The 24,241-nt window shown below is 36.4% G+C and overlaps 1 protein-coding gene across 4 annotated transcripts in view; it reads right to left on the bottom strand.

Annotated features, from left to right (window-relative positions):
* The window catches only part of Ehbp1 (Eps15 homology domain containing protein-binding protein 1), a 462,410-nt gene that overhangs the window by 286,722 nt on the left and 151,447 nt on the right, over positions 1 to 24,241 (bottom strand). For all 4 annotated transcript variants that reach the window (XM_090398822.1, XM_090398820.1, XM_090398821.1 and 1 more), the window contains exons 11-12: positions 10,219 to 10,308; positions 3,589 to 3,793 (exon numbers count right to left, since the gene is read on the bottom strand). In XM_090398822.1, coding sequence (XP_090254948.1) covers positions 3,589 to 3,793; positions 10,219 to 10,308 — 295 coding nt within the window. The remainder of the gene's footprint in view (positions 1 to 3,588; positions 3,794 to 10,218; positions 10,309 to 24,241) is intronic.

The following is a 24,241-nucleotide window of genomic DNA, read 5'->3' on the forward strand; positions in this document are numbered from 1 at the left end:
AAGAGGATATTATGGAAGAAGCACAAAATGAGTGGTAATAATAATCAGTTGCATGAGGAGTACAAAATGCAGATGAGGAAGGTAACTCACTTGATAAGAGTAGCAAAGTACAGTGTGTGAGCACCACTTAGCTAATGAGGCTAAAAAAAATCCTTGGGAGTTTTTTTGATATGTGGTCAGTAGAAGAAAGAATGATTATGGATGGATGACACGGAGTGGGCAAAATTGTGTGATGATAACTGCTGCAAACAATATAGTTGAGATATTTAATGAACAACTGAAGATATTTCATTCCTGTTAATGTGACATCATGCAGAACTTGAATGCAGTGGAAAGGGAGACAGAGGAGGAACTGTTATGTGAGCAAGAGATATATGAGGAATTGAAAAGCCCTGATGTTATAAGGCTGCAAGACTAGATATTTCACCACATTTAATAAATTATTTTTAAATACAAACAAATTAATTACAAATTAAGAAACACATGAAAATAATTTGCTGTTTTAAGGATACTTGTGACATAAGACTTAATGATATATGCATGTAAACACAAGAAAGATATTTAATTAACCAAATATTTCGGTCTGGAAATAGCAGACCATCCTCAGTGGTATTACAAGAACAGTTTTAAAAAAATACAAGCTAGAATACTAACAATAGATCGTCTCTACTTCAAAATATTACGGACACGTATAATGCTATGTATTATGGGAAGGGCCACTACCCAGACCAGTTTCGACCTTTATCGAGGTCTCATCAGTGGGAGCCAAACCCAGAGGTGGAAGTAATGGAAAATTGTTGCCAAAAGGTGTCACACCTTACTATTAAAATTCTCTGGATTAGAGATAAGTGGATGGAAGTTTTTTCACTTGGCTATGCTACCAATTATATATTTGGTTTAATCCTTTATCCAAGGATAAGCAAACAAAGTTTGTGCCTGAAGTATTTTCATGACTGAGGCAACTCGTGGTAAAGGTGGTATAAGTTCTCATCACTTGCTTTAGTATCTCCCCATAATGCAAAGCACACCTCCTTGTGGACATGTACAGGGTGTTCGGGATAAATTTGACAGTTTCGTAAGGAAAAAGAAAATCTTCTTTGTATCTATTAAATTTAATGAATTGACAAAAAAACATTACAGGCAGAGTTAATTACAATACTATCAACAAGATTTACTCAAAATAACCACCATTAGCATCGATCACAGCTTCAATTCTGCTTCGGAACCTCGAACAAGCTGATGCTACAGTCTCCCTGGGAAGGGCCGCAAAAACTGTTTTAATTTTATCCATTAACTGGGCTTTTGTATTACTGGAAGTGCGATTGGTGTCTTTTTCAACTGCGCCCCATACAAAATAATCCATGGGGTTAAGGTCTGGGGAGTTTGGAGGCCAAACATTTGGACTGGTGAAGTCGTAGAAATTTTCAGACAACCATTTTTGACTTTTCCCAGAGGTGTGGCAAGGGGCCGAATCCTGCTGCTATACATACGGCCTACCATTGGCTACCCTTGTTATCCAGGGCTTGACTACAGTTAGCAACTCCACGAACAAAGCCCGAATTCCAATGCCAGGGTTCTTCAACACCTGTTCCTGCAGATTTGCGAGGAATTCTGCTGTACGAACGCAATCAGATCGTCTGCTAGGGATCTTTCTTCTTGCTACATCCTCGTAGTCACCATTGCAAGTCTCTAGTTCATGCCTGATTGTTTTTACTGTATTCAGGGAGCATTGGGCAGCAGTCGTAATATCCTTATTTTGATGGCGGGCACGAATCATCATGATACAAGTTATTCTCTTCCATGATTCAGGTGGGTTCCAGCTATCCATCCTTTCTGACATCTTGTATATGAATAAAGAAGGGTCCAAACTTTTAAATAAAGAGAAGTGTGTGTTAATACATGTAACTTACGGAAAAATATAATTAATTATAAATATGTCAAATTTATCCCGAACACCCTGTATAATGCTATGCATTAAGGGAAGGGCCACTAACCAAACCGGTTTCGACCTTTATCGAGGTCTCATCAGTGGGAGCCAGACTGATGAGATCTCAACAAAGTACATCCTCTGCATTATTTCTGCTGTTCCTTCATCAATTCCTGCTGTCTTCAATACCTGCTGAATTGTCTTCTTTAGGACATAAGGCTTCTCCAGATCTACAAATATTAAATGGAGCTGTTTATTCCGATCCACCATTTTTTTTGGGATATTTGTCATAAATTATCCACTTCAAGATCTTCTTGCTTTGAAACCAGATTGTTCCTGATATTATTGGGGATTTCTTAAATTCAATTCTGTCCCTCACTATGGGGACTATGACTAAATATCCTGCTAACCAAACGTGACACTTATTCCTCTGTAATTTTTGGGGTCTTTTCTTATTGCTCTTATGAATGGATGATATATATATATATGATAAGTTCCACTTACAGTGGGAGCCAGACTGATGAGATCTCAACAAAGGTCGAAATCGGTCTGCATAACACGTTCATTGCCAAGCTGATAATTGCCAATCGGTCTGCATAACATGTTCATTGCCATGGCCCCTTAACACGTTCATTGCCAAGCTGAAAATTGGAATTTCGTGTGGTGGCCAAAATTTGTTTACTCGATAGCGATGGCCACGCGATAATGCGTGATCAGCTGCCAGGTGAGAATGCGCATCACGCGATGTCACGTGATTTACAATGAACTTGTTGATGCATAGCATTATACATGTCCACAAGGAGATGTGCTTTGTATTATGGGAGATACTAAGGCAAGTGATGAGAACTTATACCAACTTTACCAGGAGTTGCCCCAGTTTTGAAAATACAGGAGCAAACTTTGTTTACTTACACTTGGATAAAGGATTAAAACAAATATATAATTGGCAGCATAGCCAAATGAAAAAACTTCCATCAACTTATCTCTAATCCAGAGAATTTTAATAATAAGGTGTGACACCTTTCGGCAACTGGTATAGGTAAATATGACTTCTACATTACTTCACCTTAGTATCACCACCTCTGGGTCTGGCTCCCACCGATGAGACCTAAATAAAGGTCAAAACCAGTCTGGGTAGTGGCCCTTCCCTTAATGCATAGCATTATACATGTCCACAAGGAAATGTGCTTTGCATTATGGGAGATACTAAGGCAAGTGATGAGAACTTATACCACAAGTTGCCCCAGTCCTGAAAATACTTCAGGTGCAAACTTTGTTTGCTTACACTTGGATAAAGGATTAAACCAAATATATAATTGGTAGCATAGCCAAATGAAAAAACTTCCATCAATTAAAAATAATTGAACTAAATTATTTTATTGTAATTTATTTTGTATATCTAATATCACATGCTGTTAATTGAACTGTTCTCTTTTTTGAGTTTTCCTATAATTGTATTGATAATGGCTATGAAACTTAGCTGATAATTTTACAAATAAAGACATTTAAATGAATGCAAGTGTTTCCATTATGAATATGTTATGAAGAATTTTTCCTCTTATCTTGAATTTTAAAACAAAGAGAAGAAATGATTTCTCTTCATTACTAATCATATAGTGACAGGTTAAAATACTAGTACTATTTATAATACACACACATACCTTTTGCTAGAGGTACATTACAAACAGATTTATCCATTGAAATCTTATCACTGCATGTCTGGTTCTGCTCATTTGTTTTGGTAACACCAGCAACACTGCTACTAGAATTGGGCAAATATGAAGCTGTAGGGATATCTCCTAAGTCAGGTCTGTTGACACCTTGCCGAGCCTCTGCAAGTATTTTCCTTGCTCTCTGCCACAGTTCCTATCAAAATAAAATGATCAACATTCAGAATTAGAAATGGAGTGAATTAAATTAATGCAACAGGATATTACAACATATAAGAAGTTACAAATTTATTTCAATTACGAATGTACATCAGCATGTTAGATAAAAATGGTTGCTAAACCTGGTATTTTTTTTTTTTTTTTTTAATCATTGGGAAAGTATGGTATGGTGTATGAAACCTTTATTAAGCAATGTGTTATGTAAGGATGCAGTATATTTAGAAATTTGTAATATTCAGTAATTTTTTATGAATCTACCTATTATGCAAATAAGCTTAGTTACATCATTTTTAACCAAGTATATTGCTAAGAAATTATATAAAACTTTTATTAAAAATTATTGAATATATTTTATTTATTTTTTATACACTTGTACAATAAATTTATGCTTAATGAACTTTGTGTTATACACTTAATTCACTATTCTTATTTGAAAAACCCTATTACACTATAAACTAAAAATATCAGTAAATAATTTTTTTAATTTTCATATCCTTTTCATTAAAAATTTTTCCTGCTAGCAGAGAATGAGCACTGGCACCTATTGCTTTATTTAAAAAAACTGCACAGAAGACACTTAAAGATGCTGTATTTGAATACTGAAGAACATACATTTTTGGAAATACATATGAAGGAGGGATTGGTGTTTCAAGGAATGAAATTAGAGGAACAAAGAAGCAGAGATTATGGTTAATATGTGGATACAATATAATGTTTGATGGCACCAGAAGAAATTTAAAATACTCCAGCAACGCAGTGCTATGCTGCGGCCACAATTACATCAAGATGGCGTCGTTGTGAACTTATCGCTAACCTTAACCAAAGAAGCCACGAGTGCATTAAGAGACTCTCCGACCTCTAATTTAGCAAAACATCTGACCAATATGATTTACCTCACACAGGAAAAACATCTTCTTTCATCAAGAACAGTACACATTTTATTGAGAAGGTAAAAGATATTTACATTGGACCTTCAGACATCTTAGCAAGTTTGGATGTTATCAGCCTATTTACATATGTTCCAAGAAACGAAACTGTGAATCTCCTAGAAGACCTTTTTCCTCTGGACATTGTAGATCTTTATAAACATTGTATAAATAATACTTTTTTCATGTATCAAGATAAATTTTGGGAACAAAAAGGATTGGCTATGGGTTCTTCCCTCTCTCTGGCTTTAGCTAACCTATTTATGGAAAAATTTGAAAATAATGCTTTAATCAATTATCATAAAAAACCAAAAATTTGGCTACGCTATGTAGACGATATTTTCATCATATGGCCAGGAACAACAGATGAATTCATTGCTTTCAAAGATTACCTGAATAATTTACATAAGAATATAAAATTTACTTTAGAACAAGAACTTAGAAAACTTCCTTTTCTTGACATCCTATTAGAAGTCAATGAAAAAGATAATAAACTTTCTTTCTCAATATATAGAAAACCCAATAACACATGAAGATTTCTTAATGCAGCCACATACCACCACCCTTCGCAAAAAACAGGTCTAATAAAAATACTGAGGGACAGAGCTTATATTTCCAGCACAGAAAAACAGAGAAATGAAGAATTAGAATATTTAACACAGATCCTCAAAAAAAAAAAGGTTATGAACCCAAGACTATCAAAAAAATCCTCCACACCCCTCCTACAAGCATCTCACAGAAACAAGATTTCAAAAACACTCTCATGTCTCCATATATCAAGAATGTTACAGACAAGACGGCTAAATTACTAAACAAACATATCAAAGTAGCCTTTCTGCCGCTGGGAAAAAAGTCAAGATTTCTATATCCCCCGAAACCTCCACATCATCCTTTAAAAAAACCAGGTGTTTATAAAATTTATTGTTCTTGTGGCATCTGCTACGTAGGACAGACAGGAAGATCTGGGGAAATACGCATGAACAAACACCAAAAGGATGTGTAAAACAGAAGAGAACACAAATCAGGTCTATACCATACCACTTCCACCAGCCATAATGTACTCTGGCAGAAAACAAACATGTCTTACATAGAAAAAAAACTGTTACATAAGGAAATTTAAAGAAGCTACAAATATGCTTAGAATTCCAACACAATGCAATAAAAACCAAGGCTTAATTCTACACCAAGTTTGGTCAGCTTTGATAAAAAATATACCTCAGTCAGACCTCGGACATTATGAATGTGAACAACAGGACGTGGTATCATCCAACATTGTTTAAACTTAGCACTGCTTTGAATCTGCATTCTGAATTTTTTGAACAGTCAGATGGCTACAACTGTATAGTATGAACTATTTTTGAATAATTTCTCTTTTTTGTGTTTTAAACTTTAAGTTAACCTTTACCCCTGAAGATGTAAGTCAAACGACTTATGAAATTTGTCAGGATTTATGTCTTTATTGTGTTTTTAGCTTAATAAAAAAAAAATGTGGTCCAACTACCAGAATATGCCTTATGAAGGTAGACCTTTACACTCTATTGTAAATAGTATAAACAGTCCTACATATAAACTAGCTAAACATTTAGCCACACTACTGGCCACTTGCACAAACAATTCTCCCTCTTTTCTTAAAAATTCTACCCGCCTAAAAAGTATTTTAGAAAACTGCACCCTTAAACAGTTTAGACCTAATGGTGAGTTTTGATATCACCTCATTATTCACTAATGTACCATTGACTAAAACACTTAACTTACTAAATTCACAATTTCTCCCTGATATATTTCATCTATTTAAATTCCCAGTTATTTTAAATGGAAAAGGAAAATATACAAACAATTAGATGGGACAGTTATGGAATCCCCCCCTTAGTCAACTTCTACATAGAACATCTGGAAAAGCTAGCTATCAACACAGCCACTCTCAAACCTAGTCTCTGGCTACGCTATGTTGATGATGTGTTTGCTATTTGGCCACATGGCCCAGATACATTGAATACATTTTTATTGCATCTAAATAGCCAGCACCCTAAAATCCACTTTACAATGGAACTAGAAGCCAATGACTGCCTGCCCTTCCTGGACACACACACCCTGATCACACGTCTTCCAGAAGGTTCCTTATCATTTTCAGTTTATGGAAAACCCACACATACAGGGAGATATTTACACAAACAATCACACCATCACCCTTCTCAACAATATGGTATCTTAATAAATAACTTAAGGAAATTACAACGTACAATAGAATACACATTAAATTAAACTTTAATATATTTCCAATATTTCAGCAACGTCACGTTGCCATCTTCAAAGGAACTTACAATAAAGACACGTGCATGCAGGCACTAAACATAGTAAATGAGAAACAAAGTGAGTAAGTTATGGTTTTCCTAAAAGTCCTGATGGTTAGGAAAGGGAATGACTAAGTCAGAGAATGAAAGTGACCAGTGATGTAACAGTGGACTCTGAACTAGGACCATTGTTATTTAACTTATACATTAATGATACTGGGAATGGGCTATAGGGTAATATCCAGTTGTTTGCTGCTGATGCTAAGTTGGAGTGAATGATAAGTGACAACTGATTCAGAATCCATGCAGGCTGACTAACAGATTATTTCTTTAAGCAAATGCTAATGTGTGACAGTTTGATGTCTCTAAATATAAGATATGTATTATAGAAAACGACACTGCAGACTGAGTATTATATTAACAGGAATTTGCAGCAGTAGTCAATGAAGCTGGAGACTAGGAGGTTATAACAGATAGTGAGTTAAAATTTAAGATCATTCAATGCAATGGCATAACCACAATGCTAAGATGGTTTTGTCATTATATCAGATAACTGCACTGTTGAAGAGAACATTTTAGGAGAACATTAACTTACAAATATGCCGTGTGCAGATGTGGGTAACCAAGATGACAACTAACCTATGGAAGTGTGCATAAGGGACAGACAGATCAGAGGAGATATGACAGAAAGATACATATATACATACTGAAAGAGCATCCTACAATACTGATACAAATGAGTTCTGCAGCTTATGTCTGGTGCAACTAGACCTTAGGATCACCCCTGGAAACTGGCTTGGATGTGATGTTCAGATTGTTTTCATGACAAGTAGTGCATGCATGTAACGAGCTATTATAAGATGAGGGAGGTGTATCATTGGTAAACGTGTTTAAGCATGGGTGACCAAAATGGTCCTCCATGAACAAGCATACAGATTGGTGTTTTACTGTGCAAAACACATAATTTAAGTTCATTTATTTCATAAAAATAAATAGCTGTGTTCACAAACAAACTTTGTTTACTTAAAAAGTAAATGATATATACCAATTTATCATTTACTTTCTGGACATGTAAAAAAATTTGATAAGTATTTGAATAATATGATGATATATATATCATTTTGCTGCTGGAAAATGACTTCCACATTGATTTTGCTCTCAATATCTCCATAAATATGGCTCCCACCAATGAGACCTCAATAAATGTTGAAACTGGTCTGGGTAGTGGCCCTTCTTATAATGCATAGCAATATACACAACTGAAAAGGGGAAGAGGAAGTCCATTAATGGACATTGAAGCAATTTGTTGTGAAATCCATAGTTTGCAAATACAAACAGCTGAGTCATGAAGATATCTCATGTGCAAACTTTTGTGTGCTCAAGCTTGGGTAAAAGATTAAACAAATATATAATTACCTGTTATGTTTAACTTTCTAATTGCTACAAATTATAATTACAGTTATGTACCCTTAAAGGTATGTACTAATGGTAGTACTATTTGCTGGTTCTTGAATACACTGGTTTTCATAAATTAAGGAAGAAAGAAAAATCACAACAGCTCAAAAACTGGATGATGAATTTTTATGTAATTCGGTGGAAAGCAGTACGATAAGAGATGAGAAACACCCAAAAAATTGTAAATGAATAGTTTAATTCAGAAGAAATGGGTACACGAAGACAATTGTGAAATACAAGAGGTAAAAATGAGATTGTCGAAGTGCCTCAATAAGGAATGTGGTTAAATCTCAGAGCAATACAGTGCTCACAACAATGTTTCATACTGTTTATAAACTGTAAAAACTCCTGGTAGCACTCCTGGCCAGGGGCTTAGTTGGTGGTAATCACCATTGCTTCTGCAAAGCTCTTCTAAGTACCACAAGGTTTTGGGGAGGGGAGTTGAGAGCAACAACACATCTTCCTAGAACATCTCAGACATGCTCAACAGAATTAAGGTTAAGAGACCTGCTGGTCTCTTAACCTTAATTCTGCCCATACATACGATAGTCTCTTCTTGAAGATATCAGCTCATGAGCTTTGTTCAATGAGGACAAGCATTATCATCTTGTAGGATACATGTCTCCCCCTAACCATCACACTATCTCCTGTAAGTCTTCCTTTGATGGACACTTTCTGATTTGTAGAGTAAATCGGAACTTGTCTGTACACAGTACCAATCCCCACTGGTCTTAGGTTCAGTTGACATGGAACCTAACCCATTTCAAACATTCTATGGCATGCGGATGAGAGCATGCAAACTACTGGTTACATAACCTACCGACCACCTTCCTGAAGTAGTTTGCACAAGTGGAAGCAGATATCAATATTCCTGTAGCTGACACAAGGTCAAATTGTAACTAATTTGGGGTAGCACTCCTGTTTCAGCAAGATAATCTGAGATACCAGTCACCCACTGTGGTTGCAGCCTTTGGCCTTTATTGTATCTGTGGCTGTTGGAATTGGTTTCACAGTCTGTGAACTATAGAACAACTCTTATGTAATCATCTGGCTACCTCTGCCCTGGCCAGACTCTAGTTTCATGATAGCTCATCATCTAAATCCATTGGTTAAATAATGTCTCGTTCTTGCTCCAGACACGAAATGGGAAACCACTCCAAAATGCCTGCTTTTGTGTCGTGGCTCATTTGAATATACAACAATGCCACCCATTTGTATACAATGACCAGACTCAGCATCACTTTTTATATAATGTATGTCACTTTCATATGTCACCCCCCCCCCCCCAAGTTATTGCAATATTTCTTTTAGTTCCTTCATTACCACTTATAATTTCTCCTATATCTTGGTTAGCCTCAAGCTCTTCTCTTTTCCTGCAACCCTGACATCAAATACCTGTTTTGCTAACTTTTCCTCTCACATTTTGTTTAAATAACAATAACATCTGCTCTTCTTACATATATTCTTGAATGTATGAGAGAAGAAATGTGTGAGAAAAGAGTTAAATGAATACAATGATAGCAAGACATGCAAAAATTAAATTTATATTTAACCTAATAAATATCTAATACTGCATTTATACAGCAAAAACATTCATGTGGGTCATATGAAATCATGGGCTGCTGCTCCTGTATAAGATGGTAAAATTGAGAGAGAGAAAGAGAGAGAGAAAGAGAGAGAGAGAGAGAAGATCAAAAAACAAAAAAGCTGGAGTCATGCTTTTATCTCACCTCATTGACTGGTTTATTATTATCTTTTTTCACTTCTTCTAAACGTTGGTGAAGGCGTTCTTTTAATTCCTCTCTCCGAGAAAGTGGTATCTAAGACAAGAAATTCAAGAGTTGATTTATATAATTCACTAACATATTGAACGATTTACATAATTCAATAACATACTGAACAAGTTATACTTCTATCAAAATTTTGCTTTTATATTTGTTATTAGTGTACTAATGGTGCTATGCTACGAGGAAGAAGAATTAGCAGTCCTTTATTTAGTTCATTACTGTACTAATTTTACAGATAATTAATATGCAAAACTACAGAACAATAAAGACGATACAAACTACTTTAATCCACCTGCAAAAAAAAAAAAAAAAAAAAGGCACTCAAGATAAAGTCATGTTCAGTCAATGAAGAGAATGCCCTTTGATTTAGAAATATCTATATTCTGGCATTTCAATTTGTTGCAAGCAACTTGCAACAAATTGAAATGCTCCACATTGATGACCATTTTTATTCAAGAGCATGCATATAATCTGCTGAAATGGTGAAGCATTTGCTTTATAGTGTAACAAAAAAACAAGGGATGATTTTACATCAAGTCTGGCCTTCCTTAATCCGTCATAACACAAGAATCAGAAGCCAGCATATTATGAATGGACACTTTCATTGTTTAAATGTTTTAAAATATAATAAATTTAATTTACTCCTTTATCCAAGTGTAAGCAAACAAAGTTTGCACCTGAAGTATCTTCAGGACTGAGGCAACTTGTGGTAAAGGTGGACCAAGCTCTCATCACTCCTTGTCTTAGTATCTCCCATAATGTAAAGCACATCTACTTGCAGACATGTATAATACTATGCATTAAGGGAAGGGCCACTACCAAGACGATTTTGACCTTTATTGAGGTCTCGTCAGTAAATGTGCTTTGCATTATGGGAGATACTAAGAAAAGGAGTGATGAGGGCTTGGTCCACTTTTACCATGAGTTGTCTCAGTCCTAAAGATACTTCAGGTGCAAACTTTGTTTGCTTACACTTGGATAGAGGACTAAATTAAATTTATTATAGTCTAACCAAGTGGGAAAAAACTTCCATCTTTCTCTAAATCCAGAGTAATTTAATAACAAGGTGAAACACCTTTTGGCAACTCGTATAGGTAAATATGACTTCTCCATTACTTCCACCTCTGGGTCTGGCTCCCACTACATATCTGCAGCCTTCTGATTACCCTACTTATCTTGGCATCATCAGCAAATAGCTGTATGTCGCTTGTCAAATCCTTCCCAATATCATTATCCAAGCACTGATCCTTGTGGTATACCATTGGTTACATTAAATCTTGCAGACTCACATCCCCAATATACCACTTTTTGTATCTGCCAGTCAGCATTCCTCTTATCCATGCTAATACTCTATAACCCAAACCCCATATTTTCCAATTTATGCAACAGTCTACCATGTTGTATTCTGTAAAAAGCCTTAGCAAAATCCAAAAGTATCATGGTGTATCCATATCCCTTGTCTAGCTCAATGATAACATTGTTGTAGAATGGGAGCAAGTTGCTAAAACATGACCTTCTCTTAGTAAACCCATGTTGCTCATTGCAAAGCAGAGATTCACTGTCAACCCATTTTTGAATGCAAGCCCTAACCAATTTTTCCAAGATCTTCATCACCACTTCTGAGATACTAATTAGTCGATAACTGGATACATCAGTCTTTGCACCACCCTTGTGCAATAGAATTACCATACATTCTTTCCATTCCTGCAGAATCTTCCCTGTTCTGAGACTCATATTAAACAGCCTGGTCAAAGGAATAGCCAGTTCAGCTGAACATTTTTTAGCACATATGCTGATGTCCCATCAGTCCCTATTGCTGAATTCTTATTCAGTTTGTGCAACAGCTCTAATACCTTGTCCTCATACAACAGTTTCTTCATCTAGTGAAGTGGTAGAAGTGAGTTCAATGTTGCATACACTAGGTTGATAGCATTTAATAAAATGGGCACTTATTAGTTGAACAACCTCTTCTCCATCTGTAACCCTCATGCCATCTGCATTTAGAAGACATATTCTTTCTTTTACTTGCAGCATATTGAAAGAATTCTTGTGGATTGTCTTTAGCACGCAGATCCAGTTTCCTTTCATACTCAGACTTCGCTTTCTGTACAACAGTTGTGTTGTACTGAAAGCAAAGTATTCTAGCCTATTGCTTATAATTTTCATAATGCACATCATTATCATTCTTATACACATAGTATTCTTTCCACATCATCCTATTTTTAGGAATCTCTTGCTTAATAAGATTACACATCCATTTGACTCCTACCCTGCTTATTCTTCGAACTTTCGGGACACTCTCATATCACATCATTTAAGTATTGTTTAAATAATTCCCATGCACTGTTGATATTCTTCCCATCCATCAACCGATTTCATTCCACTGAACTTAATATACGCCTTAGTTGGTCATAATTTCCTGCTTTGTATTTCAGTATGTAACCTTTTCTGAATGGAACATTCATAAAGTTAGTCACTTCCCAAGTGAGTACCGCTGTCACCAACAGGAGGAAGAATAGCTACATCTTTAACCAAAACACCCTCTCACACTATAATCAAATCTAACACTCTTTGACCTCAAGTTCCTTCTGTCACATGCTCTTGAGGAAGTTGTTCTGCAATAGCTCAATAAATGCATTTTCATTCTGCTCATGAGATTCTATTGTTACCCAATCAATATTTGGATATTTAAAGTCTCCTATTATGATTACTCTTTTTGCACTCATTTTGTCTATTTGGTGATGCATTTCTTCATCACTAGCAACCAATCCACCATGTCTGTAATAACACCCCACTATGTAATAGATCTTGTTAGATTCCACCTCACACCATATGCCTTGAAACTCACTGCCACATAAAATACTGTTAGTAGTAGTACTACAATCATAGGCCTCAAACTGGATTCAAGTCATCTGATATCATTAGCAGCACATCCCCCTCCTCTCCTTACTATCCTTCCTAAAAATAGAATACCCTTTACAATCGATACAGTTAGTATGTCTGATTCTGATAGCCAGGTCTCACTAATGCCTACAATCTGAGGTCATAACATACTGATAAGGCAACGAACTCTACCCCCTTTGTTTCTGATACTCCTAGCACTCATGTAGACATAATAATCTACCTGCATGATCTTTTGTATACTCTTGTCTGCATGACACAGTTGGACGACTTGCAGATCTCAATTCTTCTCTAGTGCCTTATACATGTAGACATCTTTTGCACATGTTTGATGGGTCCGAACTAGACAAACACAAAGTTGAAATCATTCTCTCCTCATCAACAATTCGATGCCAAAGCCCATTCCCATCATTAACACAGTTATATAACACTGTTGCTCTTACACTCACAGTCTCACCATTCCTCCCTTTATAATTTAATTTCCCTGACTCTTTGCACCAGTTCTCATACCAGTTATTAGTTTTTCTAGACTCCTGATACCAAACGCATTCAGGTGTGGGCTGTCCCTCTTACACAAATCTAATCTTCCCTCAAAACTCACTCCACACATCCAAAAACTCCCATCCATTACTTCTACATAGCCTACGCATCAAATCATTTGCCATCATAGCCCTTCTTCTTAATTCATTTTTGTCATAGAGGTAAAATACTGATGATTTTCACTTTCTCACTCTTACCTCTTCTTACAATCCTTTCATGTTTTCTGTCATACTGAACTTATCGCTAGTTAAGTCATTAGTACCTGCTACAATTATGATTTTATTTACATTTCTTCTCTGTTTCTGAATTGCTTCGTTTATATTCTTAATTTCCGCTCCAGGTAAACTCAAACTTATAATTCATCACCGATAGCATGTTTTATTATAGAGTCACCATACCAAATAACATCTTTCTTTTTACTAACAACACATCACTTAGCTGATTTCCGTTGCTCCCTGACTTACCTGTTTCCATGATTTGTTGTTTCTTATTTTGCTGCTTAATTTTCATTTTTTCCCTATGCTCATTTAAACGCCTCTTGACTTTTTGTAATTCCCACATTATTTCTCTGATGATCTGCTTTAATTTTGCTATTTTGGAGGCTAATTCATTTTCATTAACTTTCTCTGCAACTCCAATAACCTTGTTAGCAGGACTAGTCTTCTTGTTCTCACTTGCAGTGCTCTTTTTAGCATTACTTTTCTTGTGCGTTTTTGGTGCCATTTTAAACTTATACTTATTGTTGAAATATCTTAATATCAATATGCTATAAAATACTAAAAACACTAAAATCAACACCAATATATTATAAAACACATTTTCTAAGGAAAAAACACAATAAAATAGGCAAAAATCACCAATTTTACACAAGCACTAAATTCACCGACCAACTGCAATGTATCCTCGAACCAATTCAATTTATTATTCATTGACATGTATCTAATGGTAGCACATCTGCTTCACCAATAATAAACTATACACCATCACTTCATCATTCAGACTACACATTCTTCTCTTGAGAATCTAAATAGCAGCTACAACAACCTTCTTTGTCCAAATTATACACTGCATGATTCATTTTGTCAGAAGGGCAGTACCAATGCCTTTGTGAGATCTGACACTGACTGCTAGAGAATGTCTAATTTAGAAACCTCCTAGTTCAGGATTTCCTTTTCTCATTCAGTAACATTCATTGGCTATATTTACCACTCTTTAAATTCAGAAAAACACTGCCCTTTTCATTTTCCTATGTATGAAGCTTGACTTTCTACATTCCAGCCATCCAAATAGTGATGTCATCTTCTAGAAGACTCCAAATGGTTTCTCTTCTCCAACACTGACCAAGCTGGATGAGATGAGATGAAGTCTTATCTATCAGCAATGACCTAATGTAAAATCTCAACTCACACAATACCTTTCATACTTCTATAATCAGTTCTCCTTCCAAATACATCACAGAGGTCACCTCTCCTCTCAACAACTCAGATCACAATCTTGGACAAGTTTCCTCTCATACCAAATGTCCATCATCCAACCAATCCCAACCTTGTGTACTTTGTCCTATAAAGTTACCAAATGGGACAAACTCCTGGAACTTCTACTGGTCCTTTCCATGGTCAGACTGTTGCATCCACTCTTATGACCCAAATACCTGATCAGAGTTCACAGAAATTATCCTTACTAGCATGAGGGCCTTCTTCACTTCTCATTCTATACAAAATTTTCATTAACTTTCTAAGTCTCGGTTCAACAAAAAATGTACCAAATAGTTGAATAAAACAGCAAAGCTCACTGCAAGGGACCTACAACAAGAACCCTGACCTAATACTCAGCCTATGCTGAAGCTCATAATAAATGCAAAAACAACTATCAACAAATACAATTCTGACTTATGGCAAACAGCAGAGATTTTTCTGGTCTCTTTAAAAAGGCCATTGGACACAACTTCTGCTCACCTGCACTTACAACCCCCCCCCATCTCTCTCTCGCATACAGATAATACCACTGTTAGTGCATCTAAATATAAAGCTGATCTTCTGGGATTGCTTTTCTCCTACAACTCCTGCACAGATGATCAAGGAAAATAATTTCTAATTACAGCAGAAACTGAGCATCAGGTGATTCCATGACTCACTTCATTGTAACTGTATATCTAGGTTGGCCATTAGAGGGCTACATGGTGTGTATTATTTTAAGTAATAATTGGTAAATTTGCTTGAATCTTATGTAGTATTGTTTACTCTTCATATCTTAGCGTGTCTGTGTGATTTTTGTGTGTTTTCTGAGTTATTTCAATCAGTAATTTAATAGGTACGATTAATAGTGTGCACATGGCACCGATAAGAAGGAATACAATGGTATCCAGATCACCAGCTTTGTTCAAAAATTTTAATATAAAGGAGTTTATTCAGTGTACCATTTGTGAGATGTATGCTTTGAGGGGAGTTGTTGGAGTCTGGTTAGGCAATGATAGTGGAGTGAATGTGTGCAGAAAGTGTAACGAATGTGAGGATTTAAAGTGTGTTACAGGTGATATCGTTGTTGAAAGTCAGAATGTAGAAAATAGTGATATTTGCAAGGTAGTACCAAATAGCTGTGAGAGCAGCGTTGAAAGTGAGAATGAAGGTAAAAATACAGAACGAATGAATGGATTAATGGATAATAAAAATGATGAGACAGATGCAGTGAGTGAGATCGCACGGTTGCGTGGAGTGATACATAGGGCGAATCGGCAGCTGGAGCATTGGCAAACATGTTTACTGAGCATACCAACTAATAAACGCAAAAGTATGATATGAAAAATAAGAGTATGATCGTGAGTGTGAACAAAATGAAAGAGTGAGTGTTGTACGGAGATTCTTTAGTAAGAGGTATGATAGATGAGAGTTTGACAAAATCCTACCAACCTGGTGCGAACATTAAGGATGTAAGCAAGTCTATTAGACCACAAAAACAAGAGGGTGAAAGAATTTATAGTAGTAGCAGGAATGAATGATTTGGAAGGAGACAAAATGGCTATGAGAGAGGATTTGAAGGAATTACTTGAGGTAGCAAAAGAGAAGAGTGAGAGACTTGGATGGTGAGTCTATTTCTGCAGTATGACAGTGAAGAGTATAGGAGGGTCATAACTGCTAATGACTTTATGCATGGATTATGCAGGAGGAGTGGAATATGTGGACATGTGGAGTGAGTTCAATGGGCAAAATGATTTATATATGATGGACAGTTTGCATTTGAATGGATTTAGTGTACAGAGACTTGAAAAGATGTTATTGAATGAAGTGGATGTGCAGAATCAGAGAAACTAGAGTTATTAAAGGGTGGGGAGGTAGATATGCAGACTTTAGGGAGACAGTTGAGTGTATGAATGTGTGTAATATGCCCGAGCGAGTATGAAGGACAACAAATCAGAATGGGATAGTTAGTATAAGGCATCAAAATAGGGGTGGGAAAAATGGGCTTCTGCAATTCATGTATACTAATGCCAGAAGCATTAGGAACAGAAGGAAGAATTTTTGGCCTTGGTTGGCGCTTCCAGGCCACAGGTTATTGGCATTAGTGAAACATGGCTGACAGAAGATGATATAGCTAGTGGGATTGAATGTGAGGGGTATAGTGTGTTCAGGAGAGACAGGGAGAATAAAATGGGGAGAGGAGTGTTATTGATGATAGCTGATGAGCTACTGCCAAGGAGAATAGAAGGTGAACTGCAGGATAATGAAAAGAGCACATTTGAGGCTATTTTGTGTGAGTTGAGGCTAGCAGAACAAAATATACAATTGGGTGCTGCTATAGACGGTGGAGATAGTATGCAAAGCAAATAGAAGAAATGAGTGGAAGGAGGGTAATTATTATGGGAGATTTCAACTATGGTAACATTGATTGGAAGGAGGAGAGGACACATGGGAGGAAGGAATTGGATTTTATGCTTTTATTAAGGGATAACTATCTGTGACAGCATGTAATGGAAAATACTAGGGGGTCAGAGAGTGCTTGACCTAGTAATTGCATTTGAGAATCTGACTGTAACGAATATGACCAGGTTGCTACCAACTGGTGAGAGTGATCATAGGTCTTGACTTGGGAGGTGGCTAAAGGTGTGGAATTTACAATTAAGACAGAGTACATGTGGAATCATCGGGCTAGTAAGTATGACAAGCTTAGCAGTTTGATTGGTTCAGTGCCAGGGCATGTAAAAATACGAGGGCTGCATGTTGATAGCGAATGGGAGGCGGTTAAGAAGTGTTTGCAGGAGGCAATGGCAGACTGCATACCTAGAGTCCGAATAATAAATCAAGTAGGGGTTAAAAGGATGAATAACACCATTAAGCTTGAGCTGCAAAAAAAGAAACAACTGTGAAGGGAATTTAAGGAGAAAGGTGACCGGCAGGCACATGAATGGTATAAAGCGCAGGCCAGAAGGGTAACGAGTGTGGTAAGAAAAGCAAAAGCGGATTATGAAAGAACATTAGCCATTCAGGCTAAAGAGAATCCCAAACAGTTTTTTCAATATGTTGCAAGTAAAAGAAAAAGTATATTTGGCAGAATGATTTTAAAGAATGCCGATGGTAGGGAGGTAACCGAATCAGTTAATGTAGTGGAATTACTGAGTGAGCACTTTGCAAGAGTATATCATCTAGGTGATGACATTGCAGGAATGAATGAACCAATAGCTTATACGGGAATTGTGGTGAATGAAGTGGAGGTGAATAGTCTATTACAAAACCTCAATGTCAATATATCTGTGGGATTGGATGGTATACCAGCTCTTGTCATACGTGAAGCGGTTAAAGAATTGTCAGTGCCCTTGACCATTTTGTTTAATTTGAGTCTCGAGTCTGGGTTAGTCCCAAGAGTGTGGAAAGAGGGGAAAATAGTTCCACTGCATAAAGGAGGCTCCAAGACTGCTGTTGTAAATTACCGACCGATCAACATATCAGGAATCGTTGTCAAGGTCTTGGAGAAAATAGTCAAGAGGAAAATACAGGATTGGATAGATGAAAATGGGATACTGTATGGGGGACAGCATGGTTTTGTGAAGGGTAGATCATGCCTCAGTAACTTGCTCATGTTTTATAACACAGTGACGGCTGAACTGAATAAAGGTAATGGGTTTACATTGATTCTACTGACCTTACTAAGGCTTTTGACAGGATACCACATGGAATTCTAATCAGTAAACTGCAGCATATGGGGATGGATATAGGGATGGTGAGGTGGATAGGAGGGTGGTTGATGGAGAGATATCAGAGAATGGTTTATTCAGGAGTAGAGTCCAAAAGACTGCCTGTGACTAGTGGTGTGCCACAGGGTTCTGTTCTTGGGCCACTACTGTTCAATCTGTTCATTAACGATATAGGAAAGGATCTGAGAGGAAGTGTTCATTTGTTTGCTGATGATGCAAAGTTGTGTAGAGCAATTTATACATCCTGTGCTGCAATTTTGCAGGATGATTTGGATAGTTTGGAAGACTGGGCTAAGGAGAATGGATGTCAATTTAATGTGGCAAAGTGTAAGGTTATGCATTTTGGGGTGAAAAGATTAGCAGCAGTATATCATATTGGTGGAACTGTACTCCAGGAGATTGACGAGGCCAGGGATTTGGGAGTGTTGGTGGATAGGGAATTGAAGTTTAGGGGGTACATGGCAAAAGTGACTAAATCAGCTCATCAAATCACTTGGTTGCTGAAAAATACTTTAACAAGCAGAGACAAACAGGTTATTGTTCCTCTGTATCGAGCCTTGATAAGACCCCATCTGGACTACTATGCCCAGATATGGGCGCCAGAGTTTCTAATGGATGGGGAGGAGGTGGAGAGGATCCCGAGACGAGTGACCAAGATGATAGCAGGTCTATGGAATGAACTTTATGAGAACAGGTTGAAGATTTGTGGGTTGCAGAAATTGGTTGATAGATGGAAAAGGGGTGATATGATTGAGACATTCAAATTACTGAAGGGTTTCTATAAGATTAATTCAGAAGATATTTTTGAAAACAGGACTGGTGGTGGGAGGACTAGGGGCCATACATGGAAGCTGGGCAAGAGTATGGTTAGCAAGGGTGTTAGAGCTAGGTTTTTTACTTGGAGAGTGGTGAATGAGGGGAATAACCTGCCAGAGTCTGTTGGGGGGTGCCATGACTGTAAATGAGTTCAAGGCAAAGTATGATAGATACTGTGTGAATGTCAAATAGTTGTTCTTGACATGATGTTAGCGCCTCCCTCGATGAGTCTATGGACTCCTTGGAGTTGCCCATAATAATCATAATAAATAATAATATTGTATGTTTCATGCTATTGACAACCATCATTCCTTCACTACCTGCTAGGCTTGTTAATGAAAGAGCAGCCTTTTCAGAACAACTACAAATATGCTGAACCTGCTTTTCCTCTTCCATTCCACCTACACCTGTCTTCTGAAAACATCCCTCATGATACATTGCCCAATGATTGCATCCCTCAAATGTTCAAGAAAAATGTTAATAAATTTCTTATTTTTCAACCACAACCATCACCCTGCATATAGCACAAATGTGTTGCAGGTTCTACCTCTCATATATGGGTTTAATAAAAAAGTATCTTTATGAATGCTGATATGCTCTCAAATTTTAGAATATTTAGAATGCCATTCCATTTCTTTGTATTTATATTTCCTCTACTGATTTTACCTTCAATATTTTAATAAAGCATATGCTTTTATGGAAAAATAGTGTATATTTTTCAGCCATAAAACATTTGCAGTTCCCTTCTTAAATTTCATCAGTTTTATTTCACTTAGCATACATTAAAGCAAATAAAACTAAGATATTGTATACCGTACCTCCAGGCTATGTAATTTTTGACTGATTTTGCATTATATTATGGTAATTGTTCATCTTTGTCGAATTACCGCATAAAAGAAGGATTAGTTTATTAATATAGTACTCTATTTATAGTAAAGTAGTTAGAGTCCAATTTTTATTCTTTAGGTTCCAGGTCTTGCATTCATAAGTTGCTGGTGGAAAAACAGCTACATTCAAAATTCTCAACTTTGTTCTGTGGAGATAGATTTATCTAAAATCTGAAAGAATGGATATGACTGTTATTTTAGCCATTCCTAATCTTTTTCTGATGCCTTCTGAACAGCAATTCTGCATTAATAATAGATCTGAGGTACTCAAATTTGCTGACTTCAATTCTTTCTCCATTAAGGTACACTTGTTTCTCAGGAACTTCCCTGTCTGTATTTCCTTTGAGAATCATAATTTTAGTCTTCCTAGGATTGAGCTGAAGTCCTCTGTTCTTACTGATCTCATTAACTTCGTCAAGGATTTGTCCTAACTGTTCATTGTCATTGTCAATTTACCAACTATCCTAATACCTGTCTTAAGCTCATCCAATGCTACAGGCATGATGTCTGCAACATAGATACTAAACAGGTGAGAAGAAAGTAGGCATCCTTGCCTAACCCCCTTCCAACAAAGTCAATCAGCTAATCCAACACCTGTTCCTACTGTGGCATCTTGCTCACTGTACAAGGTGGCTATCAACCTGACAGTGTGTTAAGGGAAAATCCAAAATTTTCATTACTTCCCACAGTTTCACATGCTGAAAACAGTCAAAAGCTTTAGTCTATGAAACACATTACTATAGCGAGCTTAAATTCTATACATTTTTCTATGATCTGTTTAAGGTAAAGGATCTGATCTCTGGTACCTTTACATTTCTTAAAACCTGCTTGTTCCTCAGACATTTCTGCCTCAATCCTATTTAGAATGATCTTCAACAAAATCCTGCCTACATGAGAGATTAAACTAATAGTTGTATATTTCTTGCAATCCATCATATCTTCCTTCTTTAGTAGTAGTATGTAAACCGACTTTATCAGTTTCTAGGCCATGATCCTGTCTCCATATCCTTGTAATCAATCTATGAAACACTCTTATCCCTCCATTCCCTGTGGCCTTTATTAACTATGCTGGGATTCCATCTGTACTGAGAGCCTTATTGCTGTTAAGCTGTTTAACTGCTCTTCCAACCTCATACCTGAGTGAAGAAAGTTCCGAATTGAAATTTTTCTAGTGAGAGACCCCCAGATTTTCCTCATCCTCTCTGCTATACAATTCCTTACAGTATTCTTCTATCTGTCTTTGATTTCCAGTTCTTCTGTTAGTCCTACTGCATTCCTGTCTTTGATGATATTCAATTTGGTAAAAGTGTGCTTTAAGGTCATGAACTAAACGAAACATTATTTTATAATTGTGCCTCCTAATTCGGAAATCTATCTCTTCTCATTTATTAGTATAAATTTTTTCTTTGTCCTGCTTGATGGCTCTTCTGACTTCTCTATGTAATCTCTTACATTCTTCATTCTCTGTCTCTCCAACTGCCTTCTTTCCATTAGATCCCATGTTGAATCTTAATCCATGGGTCTCTTAGTCTTCTAACTGGGCACAGATACTTCTTGGCTGTATCCTGTACCCTGACTTCTCCCCAAAGCATTTCAGGCAAGTCCTCCCCACTAGTCTCCAAAAGATCATCCAACCAAGTTGATGGTTCTTCTGTGAACCCACTAGGGATTACTTTAACTTGGAAGATTTCAGAGTCTGCTCCAGGACAAGTATTCATATCATAGATGCTTGTTTTCCACTGCTGGAGAGCCAGGATATAATCAGTCTGGTGCCTTGACCTATCAATGTTAGATGTCTAAGTATAGGTCTGTCGTGGATGTTTCTGGAAGTAGGTTATTAGTAATAGCTAATCTTTTAGCATGGACTATCTCCAACTATCTTTCACCATGGGTGTTACATTCATCCAAACATGCCACACTCAGGCCCAACTCCCATACTCTTTCCTACTGTTGCATTCAAGTCCCCTAAGACGTGAAGTACATCTCTAGAAATATATACATGTCTACAAAAGAATAATATTTAATTTGCCAAATATTTCGGTCTGAATATTACAGACCATCTTCAGTGGCTACATAGGAATAGTTTTAAAAAACAAGGTGGAATACGAACAATTGATCATTCACACATAGAACGAGCCACGTGATGTCATATCGCTAAGTATTAGAAGAGTAAACATTTTTAAAGTCATAATTAAAGATATTAATTCAGAAATTCATGTAATAATCTTAAACAACATTAGACTAATAGGAAATTTACATAAAAATAAATAAAATAAAAAAATTATGTATTATCCTGATTAAATTTCCCCAAATTTTTGATATAGATATACAGTCATTACGATTCAAATTAGGACGTTGAAGTAAGGCCTCCACACTTTCTTTAAATAAACGTTCAAATTTGTAGCGACATCTGTGTAGGAGGAGAGTCTTGGACCAAAGGATGTTGTGGCTTGTTTCTAATCCATGCTGAGCTAATCAAGATTTGAAAGTTTATTTAAAGAAAGTGTGGAGGCCTTACTTCAACGTCCTAACTTGAATCATAATGACTGTATATCTATATCAAAAATATGGTAAAGTTTAATCAGGATAACAAATTAATTTTTTTTATTTATTTTTATGTAAATTTCCTATATTAGTCTAATGTTATTTAAGATTATTACATGAATTTCTGAATTAATATCTTTAATTATGACTTTAAAAATGTTTACTCTTCTAATACTTAGCGATATGACATCATGCGGCTCGTTCTATGTGTGAATGATCAATTGTTCGTATTCTACCTTGTTTTTTAAAACTATTCCTATGTAGTCACTGAAGATGGTCTGTAATATTCAGACCGAAATATTTCGCAAATTAAATATTATTCTTGTGTAAACGTGTATATATTTCTAATCATTATGTCACAAGTATCATTAAAGAATCGAAGTACATCTCTCCTTGGCAAGCAGTCAAAAACAGTCTGTAGGCTTTCACAGAATTCCTCACTCGCTTCATGTGTGTGTGGTGCATAAACTACAATGATTGACACATTAGCAGGATAAGCCTTAAGTGTAAGTCTATTAATGGGATTATAACTAAGAAGGGGCTCTTCTCTGAACAGTCTCCAGTATTACAGCTACCCATAATGCTTTGAGTTACCTCCCAAATAAACAACTAGCTTACAATCCTGTCTTTTGAAGCGATGACCTTCCCATTCCATCTGATCTCTGTAATTCCCATTATGTCAATTTTTATACTTCTCCATCTCTTTACAGACAATATTAAGAGTGCCCATCTGTAGATACATCCATTTAATGTGCTTATGTAAAGTTCTCCTCTAAGATTAATCCCATACCTTCTGTATTCCTCGTTCGCAATATCACTGACTTGTGTTGGAGATTAATGTACGTCTTGAACAGGACCCTCTGCCTAAGCCCTGAACTCAGCTCTGATTATTCTGCATGACAACCTATGTAATATGAGATGTATTACATGTATTATATGTATTAGATGTATTATAAGGCACAACCATATTAGCATTTTGAAATGAAGTCATCACAATATAAAAAAAGTGGTGGGGTTTGCAGAGGCCCTTTCCGCACATCCAGGAATCTTATTTGCAAACTTTGTGCTGAAAAGTTAGCAAAAGTTAAATAAG

This window comes from Typopeltis vanoorti, chromosome 10 (assembly GCF_054136105.1).
Source record: "Typopeltis vanoorti isolate ZY-2024b chromosome 10, IOZ_Tvanoo_1.0, whole genome shotgun sequence".
NCBI lineage: Eukaryota > Metazoa > Arthropoda > Arachnida > Uropygi > Thelyphonidae > Typopeltis > Typopeltis vanoorti.